The sequence below is a fragment of the Eupeodes corollae genome, chromosome 2, assembly GCF_945859685.1.
Source record: "Eupeodes corollae chromosome 2, idEupCoro1.1, whole genome shotgun sequence".
Taxonomy (NCBI): domain Eukaryota; kingdom Metazoa; phylum Arthropoda; class Insecta; order Diptera; family Syrphidae; genus Eupeodes; species Eupeodes corollae.
In genome coordinates this window covers 1,837,789-1,863,769 of record NC_079148.1, presented here as the reverse complement: position 1 = coordinate 1,863,769, position 25,981 = coordinate 1,837,789, and the positions used below count along the sequence as shown (strand labels likewise).

The following is a 25,981-nucleotide window of genomic DNA, read 5'->3' as shown; positions in this document are numbered from 1 at the left end:
TCAGCTTTATCAATGTTCATTATATTCGTCTTATCAATGAATGTAGTTTAATTATAATTCCTAAATAGATTGCTAAATTAGCTTATGTATGTCTTTTTGTGTATAATTACATTGTAAATGTCCTATTGGTTATATGTTTCATAGTCTGTTTATTTTTGTATTTACTCATAAATGACCATCAATAAAAAATAACGATAACATACCTAAAACATATTGATAAATCATATCAGTGTTTTATCAACATTTTAAGTGTGGGATTTTCGTCAAGTGTAGTTACTAAAAAAATGAATTAAATTAACAACTATAACAATTTAGGAATTGATAACTAAAAGGTTTTTAAAAAACCTTCCCATTTTTAAAGTTAAAGTGGCTGTCCAATGTGTCCGTTTTCATCGTGGACAACGACTTTAACCTAACTTAGACTAAATAACAAGTAGAGTATCTTAACATTTGTTTAAAATGTCAAGGTTAAACATTAGTAGCAATTAACATTAAGTTGTTAAAGTATGTGGCCAAGAAGCATGTACTCATAAACGCCTAAGTCGCGCCCTGTGCTTGTGCTTAAAAAGTACTACTTACTTGATTCAAAAATGGCAGTACTTCTAATAATTTCTTTAACTATTGCTGAATGTAGTAACAAACTTGAACCTTAATCTAGATTTGGATAAGTTAACTCAACTATCCTGTTTTAATGGCGGTTAATTTAGGACTCAACTAAGATGTAACCATTCATTTTTCAACTAAACATTTCAATAAGCTCTCGTTAACATAACATTTTGTTGTAAAAGTTTGTCTAAAACCTAAAACCTAAAGAATTTCGCATCTCTTTTCAAAAACCTCTAATATGCTTTTAATTTATTTTAAATGACAAAATTAAATTAATCAACTTTCTTCTACTTACCCACAATTGTTTGCATCTACAGACCTGCTAGAGAAGAGAATATTACATTTTGTTTGTCTTTATTGTATAACATAACCTGAACTTGATGTACCTTTTTTGTTTGTAGAGGTAGACTCTTTCTTTCACAATTTATTTTTTTAATTAAAGAAGCCACTGAATCTCGTGACATACATAGGAGTAAACGACATACCTACATACCTAAACGCTATAACACTTTCTATTGTTTTTATTGTCAGGTTAATGGGGAGGATAGCTGGATATATGAGGACATTCAACTGGAACGAGGCAATTCTGGACTTGGTTTTTCAATTGCTGGTGGAACAGACAATCCGCACATCGGCACAGATACATCAATATACATAACAAAATTAATCCCGGGTGGAGCTGCTGCTGCTGATGGAAGACTTGGTGTCAATGATATAATTGTGTCGGTTAACGATGTCTCTGTTGTCGATGTGCCGCATGCAGGTGCCGTTGATGCCTTGAAAAGGGCTGGTAATCATGTAAAATTGCACGTTAAACGTAAAAGGCCTGCGAATTCAAGTGCTCTAGCGGGTGACACTTCGACTTTGAGTACTGGCGCTGCTGTGGCTAGCACAGGTCCACAAGTTATTGAGATAGATCTGGTAAAAGGAGGTAAGGGTTTAGGATTTTCTATCGCAGGCGGCATTGGCAATCAGCATATACCAGGCGATAATGGTATATACGTTACGAAAATTATGGAAGGTGGAGCGGCGCATGTGGATGGCCGTCTTAACATTGGCGACAAGTTGATTGCAGTTCGACACAATGCGGTACGTTTTAAATAAATAGATTGTGTTTTTAATTCGATTTTTCTAATGATTTTTATTGTTTTTTTCTAATGCAGTCAGAGAAAAATCTGGAGAATGTTACACACGAACATGCAGTAGCCACCCTAAAATCGATAACTGATAAAGTGACATTGGTTGTTGGGAAGACGCAGCATTTAGTTAGTTCGTCATTTAATCAAGTCAATTCGCATTCAACAGGTGCGATCAATAATGTCGGACAAAGTGTTGTCGATTTCGGCCGATCACCTTCACCTGCCCCAGCAACATCAAGATCCCATTCACCTTTGCCTCGTAAGACACTCACTATACTCTGCTAAAATCATACATTAAAACAATACACAAATCATTTTACTACTTTCTAACATTTCCTTTATCCCAAATGCAAATGCACATGTTTATGGTTTATGGTTTATAGTTTTTTTATTTGTTTTCTTCAAAAAACCAAATATATATTAACGATTTATAATTTGTTTCTTCTTATCTAGAACCTGCATCAAGGTATGCATCATCGAATGTTCTTGCTGCTGTACCGCCAGGTACTCCTCGTGCCGTGAGCACAGAAGACATAACCAGGTAAGGGATAGAGTTCATCAAAACAATAACAATAATTATCTTATCGCTCGCTCATGATTTTGTTTGTGAACATGACGTACATAATAAAAAGAGGTGCGATTGTGAACCCTAATTTGGTCCAGGGTGATATGGAACTTGCAAAAAGCAGTGATGTTATAATTTCTTCTTTCAAAACTTTTAAGTTTTACATTAATGTAGACTTTTCATACTTTTGAGTTAATTTGTCGCTTAATCTGATGTTCTTCGTTATTATTGGCCATTGGCATACAAATTTCTTAATTTTGGCGTCTACTAAGTCCTTCAAAATTAAACAATAATGGGCAGGTTCAGGCAACACAAGGGGCTTCATTTGCAGTCAACTTCATTCTTTGAACATAAATTTCGACTAAAACATCTAGTTAATTTTTCAAGTCTCATGAATTTCAAATTCGGAACTTTACTTCGCAAACTTCTACTTTAAGTTCATAAGGAGGAATAATATGCCAAACAAAATTGTTACCTTATATGCGTTTTTAAAACTACTTAAACTCGAGCTTTTTACATATATACCTGTTTTAAATGCCTATTTAATATTTCCTTTAAATTATTTTTAAAAGTTTTCAGTTAAACGATTTCTAATACAAAAAGGTAAACACATATTTGCAAGACTTAAATGGAGAATGTTTTCAACACATTCCCCCTTATGGGACATTGATGGTATTTTTTTACTTTTAAGGTACAAATTACAATATGTGTCCAGCCCTTATATTTACATAACATCACTGCTCAAAGATAAAGAGATATAATCGAAGAACAACTTCAAAAAATGAATCATTTATTATAAGTTCATTCCTTATATCGAAATCGGAAACGCATCACAATTAAATTATAAAATTATTTCATGACAAAACTCCGTCCGCCAACGTAACCAGCATTGTCTATCTACTTCTGCTTCCAGTAAGCTTAACTCAATGTGATCGTGCAGATCGTGTTTTGATTTATTTAACGTTTTAAAACTTTTCATTGAATTACTATAATTAAATATTATAATCGCCATTATAATCGAAAATCTATCTTTGGCATACCTATTCAGTAAAGTAGTTGGCTTCAATAAAGTGTGATAAATATTTGTTTTATATAAAATATAATTGATTAGTCACTGGCACCGTTCAAAAACGAAAAACGAAAAATAAAATGAGCTGTTTACAGCTGCATTTGTTCAATGAAAAAATTTTAAAGCAAAAATACGTGAGGTGCTTAACAAACGGCTTCATTAACCTAATGAGTATGCTGGTGTTTAAATTCACTTATTTATTTTATCAATTTTATCTTCTTTTTGTACTGTGGCATTATAATAACTAGAGAGGCGCGTACAATAACTATACAAAAGGGTCCCCAAGGACTGGGCTTTAATATTGTTGGAGGCGAAGATGGGCAAGGAATTTATGTGTCATTCATTTTGGCTGGTGGGCCAGCTGATTTGGGTGGTGAATTGAAGCGAGGAGACCAACTGATGAGTGTGAATAATGTTAATCTTAAAAATGCCACACATGAGGAAGCCGCCCAAGCGCTTAAAGTAAGTATAAGCTTTTTATATCAATTCTAATTAAAAATACACCACACTTGTATTTAGAGTTAACCCAAATGAAATGAAATCAAGCTAAGCTGAAATACTTATTTTGTTCTATTTTTAAACATAAATATAGGTTAAAGTTCTAAGTTAATTTTTCTCATTTTCAAAAAACTCAAATTGTACACCAAAATAAATGAAAATACTTTTTTCTTGTAATCATTTCCACCATTAAGAACCGATTTCTAAAACTGTTTAAAATGTTGATTTAATATCAGGCATATTTCGAAAACTCCCTTAATTCAGATCGATTAAGCAGCGGAGAATATTTCTGTGAAACAAATCTAGTTGAAATACCTGAACTTGATCACCCAATTGATTTGAATGAAGTAAAGATTGCGATTGAATCTTCAAAAGAAAACAAAGCTCCGGGTATAGACGGCATTCCATATGAGTTTTATAAAAATGCGAGTAATTCTTTTATTGTGGAGGTTTATACTTTGCTGGAAAGAATCTACGAAACAGAAACAATACCAACATCCTTCAAAAAATCAATTATCTTTCCGCTATTCAAAAAAGGCGACGTTAGTCTTGTATCTAACTATCGTGGACAAATTATTCACCTCAGTTTTCCTAAACCGCCTCACTACTTGGATCGAAAACAACAACTCAATGAATTCCAGGCTGCATATCGAAAAGATTATAGTTCCATTGATCAGATTTTCAATCTTTCATGCCTTATTCAGCTGCAACTAAGCCAGAAAAAGAAACTATGATTGGTTCGTGGACTTAAAAGCTGCGTTCGACAATATTATCAGAGAAGCTCTTATTCACAAACTTATAACATTGGGCATCTCAACGAAAATGATTAAAATCATCAAACTATTATACCAAGATACAGTTGCCGCCGTATGGAATGGAAGCAGTACCTCTAATTTCTTTAGAACGAGCAAAGGCGTTAAACAAGGTTGCTTGTTCTTAAATGACCTACAATCTGAACTCCCGATCGAAATACTTGTGGAAAGAACCGGTATAAATGTTCTTTTGTAAGCTCATGGTATTGTAATTTTGGCTGAGAGTCCAGCTTTACTTCAAACAATTATAAACAAGTTCAGCAGCTGTTGCGATAAATGGAACCTTTAAAGTTAATCTTGAGAAATCTGAAATTGTTATTTTTAGGAATGGATTCGGAATAGCATTAAGTGAAAAATAGAATTTCAAAGGTGTAGAAGTAAAAATAACAAACAAGTATAAATATCTTGGCGTCGTGGTCTTGGTGTCTTGGTCTGAACATCTGACAAACAGGCTTGCAACATCAAAAAATGCAACCAACGCAACCTGGTCTAAGTCACTGAAAAATAAGTTAGTGCCACATTCAGCAAAGTTTAAAATCCATGACTCAGCCGCAAGATGAATTATGTATTACTGTGCTGAAGTACGGGGGTACAAAGAGTACATACAATGTAAAAAGCTCCAAAAGTTTTTCGTCAAAAGATGTTTCAACCTACCAGATAATACACCAAAGCATGAAGTAACTAATTTTGATTGGAAAACATGCTTTTGATTAAACTGAAAGAACAACAGTGGAATGATTCTACCGAACGTGCTTTACAATCACAATTTCACGACGAATATAGCAATGTATCATACACAGAGGTACCCAACTATTTTAATGATTCAAATTCACGAGAAATAAAAACGATGATCTTAAGAACAATTTTTGGATTACTTAACTTGATTGCAAGGGCAGTTCAGCATGACACTTTTGGCTTACGCACAATGTGTAATCTTGAAGCAGCTGAGAACACCTACCACTTCGGTCAGCATCTGTCCTATTTTCAATTCATAACGGAGATTATTTCTAGGAACTGAAACAATAAATCGCACCGATTTTTTCAAATTTTGAATGGCAAATGTTATTTAAATCTATACAAATTCTTAAAATATGCTCTTAATTATCGCAAATTAATTGTTAATGAATATAATATTTAAAGTAAATTCAAGCTAAGCTTAAATATAAATAGTAAAACTTTAACCTGACAGACAACATTATCTATCTGTCTATCTTTATTTGACAATATAATTATTAATTTTGTTTTAGAATTCTGGTGGTGTTGTAACTCTAGTCGCTCAATATCGACCAGAGGACTATAACCGCTTCGAAGCTCGCATTCACGAACTCAAACAACAAGCTGCTCTCTCATCTGGTACTGGTACTCTGCTTCGTACGTCACAAAAGCGCTCCCTCTACGTTCGAGCCCTATTCGACTACGATCCAAATCGAGATGACGGCTTACCATCACGAGGTCTTCCATTTAAGCATGGAGACATCTTGCACGTTACAAATGCCTCAGACGATGAATGGTGGCAAGCCCGTCGAGTTCTTGGCGATAGTGAAGATGAAGTCATTGGTATTGTGCCATCAAAACGTCGATGGGAACGAAAAATGCGAGCCAGAGATCGCAGTGTCAAATTCCAAGGACACGCAGCTAATAATAATATGGACAAAGTATGTATAAATCTTATATTGTGTTTAATATGAATTTAAAATTGCAATTAAATAGCAATCAACTTTGGATCGAAAAAAGAAGAACTTCACATTTTCGCGAAGATTCCCATTTATGAAGAGTCGCGATGATAAAAACGAAGATGGCAGCGACCAAGAGCGTGAGTATACCATAAATGGACTTTGGTTTTTTTTTGGACCAATTTCATAATGCTTTACTTGTGTTATTTGTTTGTTAAATTCTTAATTTAATTCTCATTTTTTGTTTTGTTCCCCCAAAAACCCAAAACGTTTTCGTTTTATTTCTGTTTTGTTTAATTTCATATACAATTTTTAAACGTGTGTTTATCGCTTGTCCACACCAACTCAATGTGTTTTTGTACAAAAATAAAATCGAATTCTCAAAAATCCACACAAAATTCAACTTATATAGCTAATGGAGTCGTTAACAGCGAAAACGACAATGTGAACAATAATGACTGCAACGAACAACAACGTAAGTTTAAAAATAAAAATCTTTAAAAAAAAAGATTTTCTAATAAAAAAATGTTAAAAACAAAAAGGATTAATTCTAACTAAACAAATTTTAAAAGCTGTGCTCGCCAATAAACGGGTTAAGTTTAAACAAAAAAAAAGAAAAAAACAAATAACTTTTAAATTAATAATTATTTATGTGGTTTTAATGTTTAAATGGAAGTATGTAGTTGGAGGGGAATAATTATTAACATGGGGGTTCTTCGGTGTCTTTTTTTGAGAACACACAACACGCAGCACTTGATAGACAATTTATTTTTATAAATACTATATATTCGCAACTCCACTATTTGTTTTGTTTTTTAAACCATTCTCTTTGTTTTTTGTTCTTTTTTTGTACTTGATTTTTGTCAAAACAAAACTAGCTCTTAACTTTCTCTTGTATTGCATTTGTATAACTATCTATTTTATTTCTCGATTCGTTTTTCTAGCTTTTATGCTTTGCTACACACAAGACGATGCCAATGCTGAAGGAGGTATGTACCAAGTTCACTACACTATTGCTCTCATTATTATTATTATTTTTTTATTAATGTAAATTGTTGTGTTTGTACTCTAGTGTGTTTAAATATACAATAAATATTATTTTATTTGTTTATCAAACAAATTAATATTTTCCTCTATCACTAAAAACAAACTAAAAGTTATAAAACATTCATAAAAATAATAAAAAATAAACCACTAACCAACAGTATACAAAACAACAACTGCAAAGAAAATATATATCATACTCGTACAACACATTTATTTCACTTTGATATAAATATTTCGGACTATAACGATTTATTTCATGTTTTATATGGTGTATTATTAAGATTATAATCAACTTAACTTATGCAGCAAACAAAATTTATTATTTAAGTAAACTATTAATATTAATATATATTTATACATAATTTTAAATTTAATTTAGAGCTTAATTTAAGCGTTTTGTTGTTTGATAAATTTATATATACATTTTTTTCTTTTATAAGTTGCATTTATTGTAAATATATGTACACATACTCTTAGATCTTGCGTTCCTTGCTCGACGACGATGATGGCGGCTTGGTTACAAGTCTTTATTATATAAATAATCCTTTGACACTCACTATCGAATTTCATTATTTCATCTTCTTATGATGTGCATGTTTAATGAGATCGGCCAAAGTTTCCGACTCATTTGAGCTTAGCTTTGAGGCTAATACTTGCAATTTAAAATATCTTCTATTTGGAGATCAGATTTTGTTTTCAAGCGGACAAAATAATAGGAAAAAAACTTAATTTTTGGTGATAATGTCCAAGTACTTGTGTAATGCAACAAATCTAAATTGTAGCCATTTTATTGGTAAATATTTCTTAATTTATAATTTAAGGAAGAATCGACTGTCAAGATTTCGGAGTCTATTTCCTGCAGACTTCATAAAAGACTGCCCAAAAAATAGGAGGGCTTGATTTAAACAAAAAAAAAAAACAATATATTTAGACAAACAAATTTTAAATGTTTTTATTTGTTGATACACTACTCGCCACATGAATAGGACACCCCTTTGGGTTTTTTTTCTATCGTCCATAGTTCCCAAACCAAACATGCTAGAGACCTATTTTTTTTAATATTAAGTTCAGTTAATTGTTTTTATTTCACCTGAAAAAAATTCAATGCTAAGGATTTAGGTATTAATAAAAAATTATTGACCAAAAACCGGCCAACTGCCAGGTCCAAATTTCGCACCACTTGAATAGGACACTTCAATAAAAAAACACTTTAGAATATTACTATTCTTTTTATTACGAACTTTACTTTAATTGGAGGTAACTGAAGTATTTTATTTAACAATCAAAAATGTTTTAATAGTGTGTTAAGCCACTTTTCTGCTCCAAAACTTCACACATCCTGTTTGGAAGGGATGCATACAAACTGTCCAAATAATTTAGCGAAATCGAGCTCCAAGCCAATTCGATAGCTTGGGTTGGTTCAGATGTAGTTGAATATTGTGTTCCTGATCCGTATACTTGACATGTCAGCCATCCCCAAACATTTTCATGTGTTGTTATCAGGCCAGAGGTCCAAAAATGGTTTGAAAGTATGGAAACCCCTCTTTCAATATACCTTTGTAAGACAACGTATTCATTGTTTTTGACTCAAAATGTAGCTTGCAGGTGCCATAACAGGAAATAGCTCCCCAAACCATTATACCTCCAACTCTGCTATGCAGCCGGTTATGGAAATAGTAGCTATATCCATCGGGACCTTCCAAATTAATTTTTTTTTCATCGGAGAAGACCACTCGATGCCACTCAGAAGTTCCGTAACATGTGCGCGGCAAAAAATGAGGCGTTGTTCTTTTCGAACTGGGTTAAGGGGTGGCTTCTTCTTGATTTTACGTCTTTTTATGTGTTTAGCTTTTGAAATAACACGACGCATGGTTGTTAGACTTGCTTTAACACAACATTTTTCCGTGATTTTTGCCAAAGAGTCGAGAGAATTTGACGCTTTTTCTTAATATAAGTCGTCTTTCCGCATTAGTAAGCACACTGTGTGTGCGGCATTTCATGTTTTTCCCATATTTAAGCTCATTACCTAAAAATTTGGATATGACGTGTCGGCTTCTCTCGACTTTTTTTTAGCTATTTTGGCAATATAAAAGCCAGATTCCTTATATGCTTTTATATGTTCTTTTTCCGCCTCGGTCAACACTTTTCCTCGACCCATTTTACGTTTTTTTTTTTTTAATTAAATAATCGAAATTTACAAAATAGTTCGATCAACGAAAAATACAATTCCGCGTGACAACGACAACGATTAAACTATATGCTTGGCCTATTCAAGTAGCGCAAAAATATTGCTTAAATTTTGACGAAAGTTAACATAAAGTAGAAAAAAAAGTATAACGTCTTTATTCCAGAACCTGCAATTTGTCATAGAAGAAGTTGTTTTAGAAGGCTCATGTCGAATTTCTTTTATCTTGCGCTCATTGGCATAGTCCTCAATTAGATTCTGTTTAAATTATTGAAAATACCAATCAAACAAATAAATTGTATTCCTTTTAAATCAACCCTTTATTAACTATACATATTACATTTGGTCGCAACATACTTTAATATTTCAACAAAGAAGACTTTTTCCAGATTATTCCATCCATATTAAAAATTAGGAACACAATTGCACTAAAGTCACCGCTTAAGTAGTAAGATGTTAATTCCATGTTTTTAAAATTGGTTTCATGAGCTTGGGCAACGATATTTTTCCATCCTTCCAAAATAATAGATTTTTGTTTCAACATTTTAAAGTGAATTTTAATACTACTTTAAGCCTTAAAAATATCGTGTTTATATATAGTATACTTTTTGCAAATTTTATGGAATCTAGGTTGGCCCCTGCAGTATACTGAGAACCGTTCTAGAGCTGACTTGCATGTCAAATCTCGCTCCAGATTTTTCTTGGCATAATTGGATTAGCTTAAGATTTTCTTATTGATGTACGTTGCTCTGTGAGATATCTTCTGATTTCTTTGGATTTTCTTCCATTTGCATGAAATTGAGTAATATTTTTACAGAACTTCTGTTTCCTATCTCACTTATATTCATATATACATGTTCAAGATATTTTTTTTTGTGTGCAGTACTTTGCTGTACCTCTAGTAGACTTGGCATGATAGATAGTAAGTAGGACTGTCATGCAAAAGGTCTTGGATTCAATCCCTGCCCATTCCACGTAGTTTTTTTCAAGGTTACTGCTCTTGCGAGGAATTGACAAATCCTCCAGCCGAATTCGACATATAAACTCAAGGTAGCTTTATCACTGATATCACTCGCCCGTAGGAATGGTTGAGAGATGTATACGTTCTATACGACTTGTTGCGCCACATAATTTATTTATTTTTATTCCGCTGTACCTTTTTCTATGTAGCATTTATTTAAAAGAACTAAGACCCGTAGCGTGACCCGTTAGTGCGATGGACTGTCATGCAAGTAGTCTTCGGTTCAATCCCTGCGTGTGCCAACTAACTTTTTTCACGTGTACTACCTCTTGCGAGGAATTGACAAATCCTCCAAATTAGCGGTTCGGATTCGGCATTTAAACTGTAGGTGCCTTCCATCTCTGACAAATTACTCGCACACAGGAATAGTTGAGAGTTGTAAGTCACTAGGCCTTGGTTCTTCATGGACTGTTGCGCCACTTAATTTATTTTTATAAGACTCAAAATCAATCCCAGAGTAAAAACCCTACCAAACATTTTTCTGCAAGTGTTCCTATTATTTTGACAAGTTTAATTGCAAAGCTCTATGAAATGAGAAATATTCTTATTATTTTGTTCATAGTTGCAATTTCGCAGAACTTGTTTAAGGTTGCTGCATATCCGGTTAGTTAAACATAGACATTTTAATCTATGCCTTCACTTAACAGTGAAGTAATGAAATAAAAATGCAGACACAATTTATATTTTACTTCGTTCAATATTTTAAGTAAAACGTCTATACCTTATTGAAGGGAAATAACAACTCCAATCATTTTACACTTTTTACCGACATCATACTATTTCAATTCCGTTTAATAAAGTTAGAAAACTAATAACTTTCAGCGAAAGATTTTGGTTTTCAAACCTCGTTTTCTTAAATCATAGCATTAATGGTTTAATTTTCTATCCACATTATAAATAATTCATACAAAAATCTAGAGCGAGTGTCAAAGTTGAAAGATAAAAACCCCAAAAACACAAACAAAAACTGCCATTAAATTTATCCAAAAAAGCAATTGAAGATATATATTTATTTAAAATAATCATATTATACAAATACGCAATGAATGCTAACTGTGCATCAATATTTATAAAATACTAAATTTGCATTATATATTTGTATACTAGTTTATTTTATTTTGCTATTTGGTTAAAAAATATATATAAATACATTTAAAAAAATTTGCATATTTTGCTAACAACGATTTATTCAAAAAAAAAAAAAAGAACAAAAGAAAATCCTACTCATCCAACATTTCAGCATTTTAAACATTCAATGTTTGAGAGTAGTTAGATTAAGTTTTCTAGATAATCTCTCCCTTTCATAAAGTTCCTTTAGCTTGATTTATATTTCAGTTTATTTATTTATTGTTTGTATTTTTTTAAAAATTTAATATCGTTATTAAAAAATCGGTTAAATCCTTTTTCATAACCCCTCTCACGATTTTATGTCATCGTATGGTCTTAGTAGGGATGTGCTTGTATAAAGCACTTGAGACGTTATTTTAAAGTCACCTAGAACTAATTTTCGGAATAATTTTCTTCTCACATTTTACTATTTATTATATCGGCTTATTTATTTTATTTTTATATTATTTAAGTTATATAATATTTATCGTATACATCATTGGCATATTGTTTAGACAAAAATACTGCCCCCACTATATCTTTATGTTTCTTTTGATTTTTGTTTCACATTTTCCATTGCAATCGAAATCGAAAATAAGAAGAGTTTTAACTTATTCTGCTATTCATAAAAAGAATTAATTTTTGTTCAGCTTTGGAAAATATTAAGTTAATTAAACAATAAAGCTTATCAAAGCTTATCGCACAATATTTGTAAAGCAACTGATATTGGATATTATTGTTAATTAATATTGGAAGTTGATTTTTAAAATATTTTCCGTTCCAAAAAAGTTTAGGCAAGACATTTTTGTTTAAAAAAAATTGTCTTAAAGGACCCAGACATCTTATAAAAATGTTTTTTGCTGTTTGGACGATATTTTGGTTCGAAAATTTTTATAACTTCGTACAAATAGTTAGAGAACAAAATTTTAGCAACCTTCATGTACGTACAGTGTTAGCCAAGACAAAAGCAACTTTATTTGCCTCAATTATTGAATAATTAAAAAACAAATTTAGTATTCAATTATTGTATGTTTTTGTTTTTAAAATTTAATAAAATAAAATGCTTTTTGTAATATTTCATTAAATATAGCACAATTAGTTCAATATTAGTCTGTTCAAAACAAAAGCAACTTTTGAAAAATACATTTTTTTTCCTTAAACTTACTAAAACATTGCTAGTATTTGGTAGCAAACCCCTTGTTTTTAATTACTTCAGCACATCTTCGAGGCTTGAAGTTAATTAAATTGCAATTTCAATTCCCCATAGTTTTTCCAAGCGGTTAAGATCTGGGGACTGTGCAGTCGAATTCCACTGCATTGATTGGCCTGCAATGCAGTCGTTACCTTTTCGAAGCGTATGTCCAATCCATTGCAACTGAAGTCATCGTATTATAGATTCTATAGGTTCCTGACCTGTCCTTCTATGAAGGACCTCATTTGAAATATGGTTTGGCCAAAAAACCCTTAGGATGTGACGAAGATATCTATTTACGAAGGTTTGCAGCCTTCTTGCTATGGCTGAAGTAACCTTCCAAGTATTTGTGTGAAACAGTTGTAGCTTTGTTCTTAAGCTGATAGAGTTATTCCTCCAAATTTTTGACAGTATATCGAACGCCGCTTTTGCTTTGCCGATGCGGCAGATGACGCCTTTGATGGAAACGATGCTTCCAAGATATTAAAAGGTCTCCACTTTTTCCACCGGTTGCGAGAAAATATTTATTTGAGAGGATGGTCGGGTTCTGAGGCTGATCATTTTTATTTAGCCAAAAATTATTTTCACAACTTCTGCTTCTCTCTCCACACTTGTTGTCATTTGATAGATATCCATGATCCTATGAGAGAGGAAGCAAACATCGTCCGCGTAATCCAAGTGCTTTAAATATAGGATGTCAAAGTCCATTGGATCCCTCCGCTACCTGACAGAGCTGAGGGCAGTACATCGTTTATCACCAACAAAAACAATATTGGCGACAGAATACAGCCCTGTCTGCCTCCGCTTCGGATTTCAAAATAATCTGACAACCTACAATCGTGCAGAACGTGAAACTTGAATCCATCATATGCTGCTTTAATAATAGCAATTAGTTTTTCTGGGATGCCTCTCCTCCGCAAAACTAACCAGATATACTCCCTGTTAACGCTATCAAAGGCCTTCCCGAAGTCGATGAACAGCAGGTGTAGTGGTGATCGATATTCAACGCCCTTTTTAAATAATGATCCGCAGGTTGTTAATATGATCAATACAGTAGGATCCAGCGCGTAATCCTGCTTGTTCGGCATCAAGTGTGGCCTCATGGTGTTCTCTGATACGTTCCAGTATAACTTTTGACAATATTTTGGCAACGGCTGGTAAAACGCAAATTCCTCTCCAGTTTTCGCACTTTGTAAGATCTCCGTTTTTTTGGGAGCTTGAAGATAATTCCCTTCTTCCACTCATTAATGGGAGAAACTTTCGGTGCTCCCAGGCAATTGGCGCAGGCGCTTCAGAAGGTATCGTCTGCACGTTGTTTGCAAACACTCGGTTTAAAACAGAGGAAAAGTGCTCTTTCCACCTTCTGACTTGTTCATCCACCGAACTTTTAACAGTACCGACTACTTCTTTCACCAGGTGTTGCTTTGAGCTGTGTGTACGGGTCAGCTCTTTGGTTATTCTGTAAACGGTCCTGCTGTCGCACCTGTTTGCAACATCTTCTGCTTCTTGTGCCGACCGACTATTCTGTCCGCACCTGAAATAAAAACATTTTTCACAGCATTCCAATGGTTAATTAAAATTGAAAATTGAAAAATAAAACGAAAATTTAAATTTTATTAATATTATTTGTTTTATTTTAAAAAACAGTAAATTTCACAACTTTATTTATTATTTAATTTATGACGCGACGCGTTTCGGAAATTATTCTTCCATCCTCGGGCGTATTGTTTATTGTTTTTAAAATAAAACAAATAATATTAATAAAATTTAAATTTTCGTTTTATTTTTCAATTTTAATTAATTACACCACAACCGGAGACAACCACACCATGTATTCCAATGGTGTTCGATGTCGTCGTGTACTGTGCTGGTGATTGTTCTCATTTCGTGTAACAGGTGGCGATGTTGAATTTGTTCCGTTGGATCTTCGAACTGTAGCTGTACGTAATCTTAGGGTAACTATCTTTAAGTGGTGTTCACTGGCAAGCTCCATATTGACACCTCTTCTGCTTCGTATATCCAAGAGACTGCTTCTAAAGCGTCGACTTATCGCGAAGTGGTCAATTTGGTTGGCAGAAGCTTGCCTGTCCGTCGACACCCAGCTAATTTTATGACAAAGTTTGATATGACTCTGTGGAACTCGTAAAATTGTATAAATCGGCAAATCACTGATTTTGGAATGGAATATTTGTCTGATATTTTAATTAGACTCATATCATTTTTATTGTACAAAAGTTAGCTAATAACACTGATTAACTTTGTCCGTGAACTGAATAACACCTATAAATAGATTCAACTACACTCGTTTGCCAACACCTTTAATATGAGCAATGGATTTTGAAGCTAATGAATCGTTTTGAAAACTATTTTACCTTGTGGTCTATTCACAATATACATTCATTATATTTGAGACAAAAGTTAACAAGATTTGTTTAAGTTATTAATTTTTGAATGCCATAAAGATGGAGATAGTTTTAGTTGCTAATGCTTTGGCCAATACTGTACCTACCTAATAGAATTTATATTCAGATTGTACTAAATTTAGTTTGAAAATATGGTTTATACCGTTTTGGAGCTGTGAAATTGAACAACAGATTTCCATATGATGGAAAATAGAAAAATCAAATTCGAAGCGCATCGAAATCTCGATCGGCTGAACTCGAATAGCAGAATAGGTCTTCAAATAAAATCATTCACTAGTTCACAATATTTTTGTCACAAGTTTCGTTTTTTAAGTTTATTTTTCGTTATATTTGTTTCAATCGAAAGTTCAACTCCCTGCCGCAAAAAAAAAATAAAAATTAAACAAAAATCACTCACGAAAAAAAAAACCAACGAAAGAATTTAATTTATAATTTCTTTTCTTTCTTTTAAATTTGTTATTTAATTATATGTAAAAAAAGGCGAGATTATCTACAGAGTGGAGTTGCCTGATATGGAGCAGATAACACTTATCTACTTGGAGAATAGTGATGCTGACTATCGTAAGTCGAGCAACTAAAAAAAAAAAAACAAAAACAAAAAAATACAAAATTTTGTAAAATCAATAGAATTATTTGCAGCATTTTAATGCAACAAGAAAATTGTTTTATTTTTGTTTGTAAACTTTTGATTAAATTTTGTAGAGTAAATCGAAAAAAAATGTTAATTTATACGTTTTGGTTTATAATTCTTCCATATGATGGGAGGATTTTTATGATTTTAATTTTTTGTTGATTTTATTTGTTTTGTTCCGTATAAGCAACCGTGAATCGTTGGCTCGTAATTTTGTTTTGAAAATGGATATTTCGTTGGCCCTGTTGCTCTTTTTCCCTCTTAATAGATAATTTGTTACCATAAAAGATGTATATGATTTGTATGAGCATTTAAAAAAACACACATTTGTTATTAAAAAAAATTGTAAGACTTTTGTGAGATTTCAAAAATGCAAATGAACAAAATTCCATTCACTCTTGTTAGAATAATGCTTGAAAAATATCTGATTTTGTTTTTTGAAAATCATATTTAAAATCTTTTGGTTTCTCTCATTTATTTGTTTTTACTTTTATTTTTGTTTGTCATTCTGTATGTGATTTTAATTAAATTTTTTTAATATTGCCTCAGATGGTAAGATTTGCAACAGGTTGACTAAATGTACCATTCTTGTAGTTTTATTATTTCTATAATGCACACCTTTTTCAGGTGGCACTTTGATCATTTTATATTCCTTGTTGGTATGAAAATAGTAATTATACTGCCCTTGCACATACATTATGTTTGTGAAAATACCCTTTACTTTTCAAAACATTGAATTTTATTTTTAAGGAATTAAACATAAAAATACATATATATAACGGCTTATACATATACAGATTACACATTATAAACATGCATCGATGTTTATGGTTACGTTTGTTTTGTTTTTCTTGTGATTTGGTAAATTCTTTTATGTTTTTGAGAATTATTTTCACACATATTATAGGCAGATGAAAGACACAAATGAATCATAGGGAATGATTTCAAGGGTGTAGTTAATAATATATAAGGAAAGATATCCTTTATAAAGAATGTTGCTTCTTTCGATAAATCAAGTGACGGGTTCTCTTAAAATATAATTTGTTATTAAGGGTGATTTTTAAAAAAGGCTATAGGAAAATTTTTCAAAAAATAAACACATATAATTCAGAAAAATGCATGAAATCTTTATTTGAATCGATAGAACGGTCCATATAATTTAATGATTGAAGAAGCAAATGTTGACTTTGACTGCGCCTCAAATGGTTCATCCGCTTAGTCCAATTTTGGCATACTCTTTCCAACATTTCGGCCGGTATCCCACGAATAAATGCTTCAATGTTGTCTTCCAATGCGTCAATTAAAGTTGACTTGTCTGTATAGACATTACTCATGAGCTTTAACATAGCCACACAAAAAATAGTCTTAAGGCATTAAAACGCAAGGTCTATGCAGCCAATTGAATTTTTGAGCGTGATGTGAGGCATGTGATATCGTCTTGTTGAAACCACATGTCATGGAAGCCAAGCTCTTGCATTTTTGGCAAAAAAAAGTGGGATATCATCTAACGGCAGCGCTCACCATTCACAGTTACGTTAGGACTCACATCATTTTTGAAGAAGTACGGTCCAATGATGCCACCAGTCCATAAACCGCACCAAACTGTGACTTTTTCTGTATGCATTGGTAGCCCTTGCAATGCTTCTGGTTGATATTCGTTCCAAAATAGACAATTCTGCTTATTTATGTAACCATTGAGTAAAAAATGAGCTTCGTCGCTGAACACAATTTTTTAGTAAAAAAGTGGATCTTGGGACAACTTTCCAAGAACCCATTGACCAAACATTTTACATTGCAGTAGCACGTTCGGCTTCAATTCTTGGACCAGCTGTATTTTAAAAGGCATCACACCTAAATCCTTCCGCAAAATTTTCTACGTTGTTGAGCAACAGAGGTTCAATTACTGCCAGAGGCGACGAATCGATAATTGATGGTCTTCATTAACACTGGGCGATATTTTTGTTTTTCAAATCGCACTCTTCGTAAGCGTGGTGTTTTAATGTCCAACAATGTAAATTTGATGCGAAATTAAGTCACAATAGCCCGAATAGCAGCTTCAGTGACCATAAAATGGATGAAGCGCGCGCGATAAACTTTTTTAACAGATCACGCATTTGAAATAAAATTCAATAATTTGCAAGCTTTGTTTGTTAAACTATAGACCAAACTGAAGAGCCCAAATTTATAGAGAATTACTAAAGTCGTGATTTCTTGATCTATAGTTTAAGGCTTGTTGATTAGATAAACACAGCTCTTATTCATAGTCTATTTTCCCGATTTGTTTAGTAAATCCCCAGTTTAAGGTTGTATTCTACTACAATTATACTTCAGCAAAAAAATACTGTTATATTTTCAAAGTCGTTATTTTGTGTTGTCATTCCTCGAATTGTATGTCAAAAAAGTAAAAAATAAAAAAAAACTATCAATCTTCAATAATCGGCAGGAAAATTTATCGCAGTTAGACAAAAAACTTTGAAGCGAAAATTGCCAAAAAGAAGAACTACACCAGCAAGTTTACGTACAATTTATTTGATATGATTTACCTTTTCAGCTTTTTAATTAACAAACAAAAATCAAATATGACATTTGGCTGATAATAACTACTTGAACACAGCATTTCTTATGTTTATATTTAAACCACAGGTTTTGCTCTAAACTTAGGTTTACATTTATTTATAAATAGCCTTAACTCTGAACTTGCTTAGTAACAACTTAGCAAGAGTTTAGCAAACAAATTAAGGAATATGCCCCAAGATGTTTGACAGTGAAACAAAACACAACCCGTGCTGCAAAAAGATAATGGGCAGGTTCAGGTTCTGTCAAAAAAACAGTTTATTATATCTTTTCCTTCAACTGAAAGCTGAACTTTGTTTTGCTATGATTTATTTATTTTCTGCAGACCTTTATTTAATGTTTTGTGTAAAAAGGATCCTTGTCAATTTGAAAATGAAATAAGTAATATTTGTTTACAATACAAAATACAAATCGTGATGGACTTGTAGCTTGCCATATGAATGTAAGTCAATAATGTTTTTGTTAGTATTTGTACTACGAACTTAAAGTAGAGGTTTGTGAAGTAAAGTTCTAAATTTGAAACTCATGACACTTGGAAAACTAAATAGTTGTCTTGTCAAAATTCACGTTCAAAGGATAAAGTTGACTGCAAATGAAGTCCTTTGTGTTGTCTGAACCTGCCTGATAGCTAAAAAATCACCCTTTATAAAAATCACCCTTTATAAAAGTCACCACTTGGGTTTGGTATACAAATTGATGATCCTCCTTTTATACTTTAAAAACTTGTACTTACCTGAAATAGAAGCTTTTATCCTGAAGCTTTGTTTGGTTCAAGTTGTAATAATAGTCACTTTTATTAGTGACTTACATTCTTTCTAGTATTTTAGATTTAATCTTTAACCAATTTAAAGAATTTTTTAATTATAAAAGTTTTACAAATAATTTTTTCAAAAATAATACCTATGTATAGATTAGGATTGACAAGTCTCAAAAATACAAAAAAAAACATCTTTTACCTTAGCTTTTCGTGTAACACATGGGTTCAAAAATCCCAAGCCTAAGAAAGAAAATAGTTCATTTTTTCAGTGATAACTTCTTTATTCCAGCGAAAATTCTGAATTTGTAGGTCAGCAAAAAGCCAGGGGTGAAATCGGCTAAGGTGATTGTTGACTATTAATATTTTGATAGTCAAATTGACTATCATTTTCATTCCGTCTGTGTAAGATGATTCAACTCAATTCAATTCGATTGAACAATTTCGGAATCAAATTGTCAAAATTCGTTGTTACCTTGGTGAAATTTTATATTGATTCTTATAAAATATCTAAATAAAAGTTTCAAATTGTCTGATTTTTAATAAAATTCTTACATTTCTTGCTTTTTTTCGGATGTCGTAAGCTATGTCGGTCACAGGAATGTGTTTTTTAAAAGAAACAAACAAAGTGAACTAAGAAAATTTTTCAGTCGTTGTGTAAGCGTCTGGCAGCTCTATTCGGAACAAACAAATTTGTTTGAAAACGACTATCACATTTTTTTGTGATAGCTTTTTAGATATCAATTTGACTGTCACATCATTTATCAACAATCACCTTAGCCGATTCCACCCCAGTAGTAGTTTGGAACTAAATCAGCCAATAATCCAATATAAAGCCGCTAACATGTTTTGATATCACTTTTTCACGCAACTTCATTCGTCAGCAAACCAACGTTATATTATTGTTTTTGATTTCTTCGTTGAACGGTATTTCTTTTTTTTCATCAAGAAAACAATTTTGATCTATTGGTTTTTAAAATAACAAAAATAGCGTTAATAACTGACAAACCAATAAAAAGAATATGAAAAGTGTTTTAAAATTAAGTAATATATGGAAAGGGTAGAATGAATAAAACTAGCTCCGGAGCTTTTCAACCCCTGTGCTACAGAAATTAATGTTTAAGAGGTGTAAGGCACTAGACGTTGCTTAAGTGCATCGAGATCTAATACACCACTTATATTATATTTTGATATTTAAAAAAAGGAAAATCGTAGTCTTTGGTTCTAAATTTGCAGGTTTTAACACATTTTTTTTCGAAATCAGAACTAACAATTTAGAAACTATTTATGATTATTAAAAAGCATTGCCTTTTGTTTTTATTTCCAAGTATTTATTTTCAATTACAAAATGTAGATTTAAATGAAATCGATTTTCATATAGTCTGTTTGAATTCGAATGATTTAAGTGTTTTTTTCGAAATTGTTTCAAATTTTCACATTTATAATAAGTGTTAATAAATAACACTGGTCAACGAGGTTTGGCCTACTTTCCTTATGTTTTTGATAGCCTTAGTAAATAGTTCGAATTCGACTTTAAAATCAATGTATCACATCAGCATTTTGAAATAAATTGTTTTCCAATAAGAACTTAACAACTTCTTTTGTTTAATAACTATTTGAGATATTTCAAAAATTTATTATGTGCATAAAGTACAATCAAAACATTAATAAATGGAATTCGACTTACTTGATATGGTCCCAATTTTTGATGACTTGGTCACTATTCGACCGAAGCGGCTCTTAATGCAAGCTCTTAGCTTAAGTCTAACTTAACGTTACCCAAAGAAAATAGTTCAGAGGAATTCGACTGTCCCATTTCTTAAAATAACACGCTCATTAAACTTACTATTCAATAAATTGATTGATTGTAAGGTGGGATGTGTAGCTGTGGCACGATCATGTTGCAACTACATTTGGTCCAATTCAGCCCCAAAATAACAGGCGCAACATAATCGCGTGGATTAAGTTGTTGCACTACTGCCAATTTGTATGGGTGTAAATTAAGTTCCGCCGAGGGGATTGAAAAAAAAAAGTTTCAAGTATTCAATTTGGTGTGTTTCAACATTAAGTATAACATCAATAACAAAAAAAATGAACACAAACAAAATTTACTTTTTTTAAATTTACTTGATAAATCTTAATGTAGTTAAATTAATAACAAACTTTTAGCGTTATCCCCGCTTTAATACTTTTAAGAACCTATGAATGATAAATCTCCTGTTTCAATAGTATTTTATTATTATTTCCTTACACGCCAATTTAAGTTATTTTTATTTAAAGGCTTGAATTACTAATCCCACTTTTTAGAAAAAAAATAAAAAAAAACACAGACAAGCTTTATAAAAACTAAACAAACAAAATGATTAAACTTATTTGCATACATTTATTTAAATATTTTTTTTTTTCAATACTGTGTAAAATAGTAAAAAGAATATTTTCTTTTTTTGAAGTATTCCTTTGTAAATTTTCATATGATAATTAAAGTTTGTTCTTGAAAAATCAATGAAAATAAATATTAAATAACAATAAACTATTTGTATTTATTTTTAAATAAGACTATTTTTGATTGAAGCAGGAGATTTTTTAGATTTAAACTAAAACAAAACTGATATAAAGATAAATAACTTTAAAAGTTGGTAAGTACCTGAAACTTAGTTATATGATTTTTGAAATCATTTAGGTTGGACTTTTTGATTATACTTTTCGAACACTGTACTCGTATATCCACTTATCCTGCTTTTGTCCTTTCGAAAAAAACGGACTTTATTTTTATTTGCTATTGAAATGTATTTTATTATCCTCATGAACTGATCCGAAACAAATTTTCGACACTTAAATATCGGGTGTCTTTTTAAAGATTAAAATCTTTAGACAAATAATGACATCGTCCATTTTATTAGTCAAATTTTGAACTCTTTTTCTACAAAATATTCAACTTTAATGAATGTAATTGTGAATTTTTAATGGCTTGAGGAATGAGCTTCATCACTTCAAATGGATGAAAAGCTCTATTAACTTCTTGCACAGTGTTTTTGTTTCAAATTAAATTTCCACAATTTGAAAGCGTTGTTCTGATCTGTAATGGTTCATGATGAGTTTCCAAAGTCTCACTGAACAGGAATGTCAACACAGTTTATTGTTCCCACCTGTCAAACCATAAACAACAACTATTGGGACTTCTCAATCAGCTAAAGAAACACCCTATACACACAAACACGTTATTCTGGTTTCCGCCGGGATCTTATTTAATGATTCGGATTTTCTAATAAAATAGCGTCAAGATCGAGATCAGATCATGTAGATAGCAAAAGAAATCGCTGCTTCTAATACACTTGACAACCACCTCAATAATTTATACTTAATTTTAAATAATCTTGAGGTACTTACTCTTAAAAATACATAAATAAAACTTAAGAATTTATAAGAAGAAAATTGGAACATACATTTTAGCAAGAACTACACTAGAAATATTTAAGTTTTTAATATTTTACCCTACAAATGGTGATCCGAGTTCCTGCGTTTACTTTAATTTATTTTAACATTCTAATTGTTAAACAGTCTTGCAATAATATTTAATTTATTTGTTATTTTTTTATTGTTTTTGTTTAACAAAACTTACTTTTGAGCTTTTTAGATGTTTGTCAATGTTTATTTTTTAATTTTACTTTCTCAATTTTATAAATATTATTTTTATGTGAAATGCAAAACTAAATTTAAATCTAGAGTTTACCACTTCAACTAGAAATCTATTTAATTTAAATTTTAAAAACAAAATTAATAACTATAATTAATCTAATGAATTATGTTAAGCATTTTTGTATATTATAATCTTAAAAAAAATAAAACGTTTGCGCAGCGCTAGAAATGTTGGACAGAGTGAGTAGTATTGGCGAATGCACTGCATTTTGCATTGCTTCTCTCGTAAAACGTCCTCTTAGTATAACAAATATAATTGTTCAAATTAAAATCTATCAATATTTTATAATTTATAACAAAATGATTTTTTTTTCATTTTTAGATTTTTTGTTGTTTTATTTTTTTTTTTAATGTTTAATTTTTTTAAAAACTATTTAAATGTTTCATGTAAATCTATCTGACTGTGAAAAAAAAAACTGTTTGAATATACATATAATTTTGTTTTCGGACAGAATCTTTAAATTCTTTGTGTATACCGAAGATTCCCAAGAAATTTTGTATTCAGTTATTGCCTGAGTAGAGCTAAAAAATATATAAATATCTTTAAAAAAAACACCTGTCTTTGATGGAAAAAGAAAACAACTGATATCTTTTTATTTTTATGTTACTCCAACCATTTGCAGCATCCGAAGAGAATGTTCTTTCTTATGAAGCTGTACAAAGGCTTTCGATAAACTACACTAGACCAGTCATTATATTGGGTCCACTTAAGGATCGCATAAATGATGACCTTATTTCCGAATATCCTGAGAAGTTTGGATCCTGTGTGCCACGTAAGATTTGTTGTTATTAATTGTTTACATAACGTATTGAAGATTGACGGTTTTGTTTCTTGTTTTTTTTTCAGATACTACACGACCAAAACGAGATTATGAGGTCGATGGCAGAGACTATCACTTTGTATCGTCAAGGGAACAAATGGAACGTGACATTCAAAACCACCTATTCATTGAGGCTGGTCAGTATAATGACAACTTATATGGAACATCAGTGGCCAGTGTGAGGGATGTGGCTGAGAAGGGCAAACATTGTATTCTTGATGTATCGGGCAACGCAATTAAACGATTACAAGTAGCTCAATTATATCCAGTAGCCGTTTTTATAAAACCTAAATCTGTTGATTCGGTGATGTAAGTTTAGATTTGTTGATTTCTTGATTAATTATAAAAACATTTTAAAATAAAATATGTTTCTTTGTTTTAACAGGGAAATGAATAGGCGAATGACTGAGGAACAAGCGAAGAAAACATATGAACGAGCCATTAAGATGGAACAGGAATTCGGCGAATACTTTACAGGTACGTTTTTTGTGTTTGTTAAGAATAGAGTAGATCCAAGTGACATTTTTGAAAAGCTGAGTTAATTAAGTTATTGGACATGTACTGTTCGGGTGTGATCAGCGTAAAAAGCACCAAAGACATTGTTAACTTTATGGAGTGAAAAAAATCAAACAGTTTCCTCCTGTTATAGAAATTAGCTTTAAACCTTTTAACAATTTCTTAATATGCGTTAAGTTTGTGTTTCAATTCAATATTTGGTAGCATGTGCATTATTTTCTAAGCCATGTGGAGAGCGTCTTTGTATAGAGTTAAAAAGTTGTTGACAACAGACTAACAACAGGAATCGGTTCGCAGCAGCTCGTAACGATAGACCAGAGTTCTTTATCAGCTTAAAGAAACATGTTTTGACGAGTTCCCTGGTCCTTTTCCTATTGCCACTTTAACCGTATCCTTTTCAGATGCATGAGGCGATATCTCATCCTTCAGAATCTTAACATTCCATTTTATGAGAAAACGCCCAATCATTATACTAGATTTTTTTTATTTGTATTAGATGTTGAGTTTCAAATTTGCCTACGAACCCCTTCTGCGTTCCAACACAATTTCACTTTTATCTGTCCAAAAAACATTTTAATCTTTAAAAGTAATTCCGAAAAACACTTCAGTCCTATTTTCGTGGGAACTGCCTCTTGCGAGGAATTGACAAATCCTTCAAAAGTAATTTTTGTCATGAAAAGTGCTTTCTCAAAGTAGCCGTTCGTAATTGGCTTAAAACTGTAGGTCCCCATCATCTCTGGCAACATTACTCAAACACAGGGATGGTTGAGAGCTGTAAGTCACTAGGCCCTAGTTCTCAACGGACTTTTGCGCTACCTAATTTATATTTACTCTATACAAATTTTGTTATATTAATTTTTTCTTATTTATAATAAAAGTAGCCTTCAATTATTCTAGATCTTTATTTGAGAGCAGTTATTGCATATCTAAACCTTCCAGCCTTAATCGCCATTCGAAACGCACATTCATTTTTGTCCATTAAAGACTTTGGCATAGAATTTTGAACTTTCACAAAAATAATGATAGACATCTTCTTTTACAATTGTGGTACACAATTTTCAGTTCCGGGTAATGCGGAATTGAGTCCAATCATTTTTTCCTCTCATTTTTAAAATAAAGTTTATCACATTAAGAGAATGTGGGTTTAAAAAGGCCGTAAAGAAGATTGCGCATCAAAAAACCATGTATTTTACAAATTGAGTGATTAAGGTTAGGTAACGTTTGGCTCCTTCTATTAAAAAAAAACTATAAACAGATCCCCAAGGGCCATTCTCCTCCTTTATTACAAGATTTCATTTTGATAAAACTATGCCCTTTAGCATCGCTCCTAAACAATTGTGTGGTAATGATTTTTCAAAATCCTGCATGCAACTACGTGTACTCGAAAACAATTTTAAAAGCCATTTGAAAGTATTTTAGAAACCTTCCTACTCCTTCGGATTTGGAAGAGAATAGATCCAAGTGAAATTTGTGTACACCATACAAGAAAATAGAGACTGCAGTTGCTCGAATCAACATTTTTACTACCGACGAAACGACCCGAGTTTGCTGAAAATACTCTTCTCACGCTATTTTTCTCAAATTTAATATTGGCTACATCAAACGACCCAGATATTTGTACTCCCGTGTAATCGTAAAATGTAATTCCACTT

The 25,981-nt window shown here is 31.8% G+C and overlaps 1 protein-coding gene across 16 annotated transcripts in view; it reads left to right on the top strand.

The window, feature by feature from the left end:
• The window catches only part of LOC129944733 (disks large 1 tumor suppressor protein), a 99,786-nt gene that overhangs the window by 69,568 nt on the left and 4,237 nt on the right, over nucleotides 1-25,981 (top strand). For 8 of the 16 annotated variants that reach the window (XM_056054388.1, XM_056054387.1, XM_056054379.1 and 5 more), the window contains 12 exons: nucleotides 1,138-1,695; nucleotides 1,770-2,004; nucleotides 2,199-2,286; nucleotides 3,628-3,841; nucleotides 5,937-6,344; nucleotides 6,400-6,502; nucleotides 6,775-6,837; nucleotides 7,307-7,351; nucleotides 15,818-15,898; nucleotides 23,616-23,765; nucleotides 23,840-24,122; nucleotides 24,199-24,290. In XM_056054388.1, the coding sequence (XP_055910363.1) occupies nucleotides 1,138-1,695; nucleotides 1,770-2,004; nucleotides 2,199-2,286; nucleotides 3,628-3,841; nucleotides 5,937-6,344; nucleotides 6,400-6,502; nucleotides 6,775-6,837; nucleotides 7,307-7,351; nucleotides 15,818-15,898; nucleotides 23,616-23,765; nucleotides 23,840-24,122; nucleotides 24,199-24,290 (2,320 nt within the window). The remainder of the gene's footprint in view (nucleotides 1-1,137; nucleotides 1,696-1,769; nucleotides 2,005-2,198; nucleotides 2,287-3,627; nucleotides 3,842-5,936; nucleotides 6,345-6,399; nucleotides 6,503-6,774; nucleotides 6,838-7,306; nucleotides 7,352-15,817; nucleotides 15,899-23,615; nucleotides 23,766-23,839; nucleotides 24,123-24,198; nucleotides 24,291-25,981) is intronic. The other 8 variants (XM_056054385.1, XM_056054393.1, XM_056054380.1 and 5 more) reach the window with 7 other exon arrangements.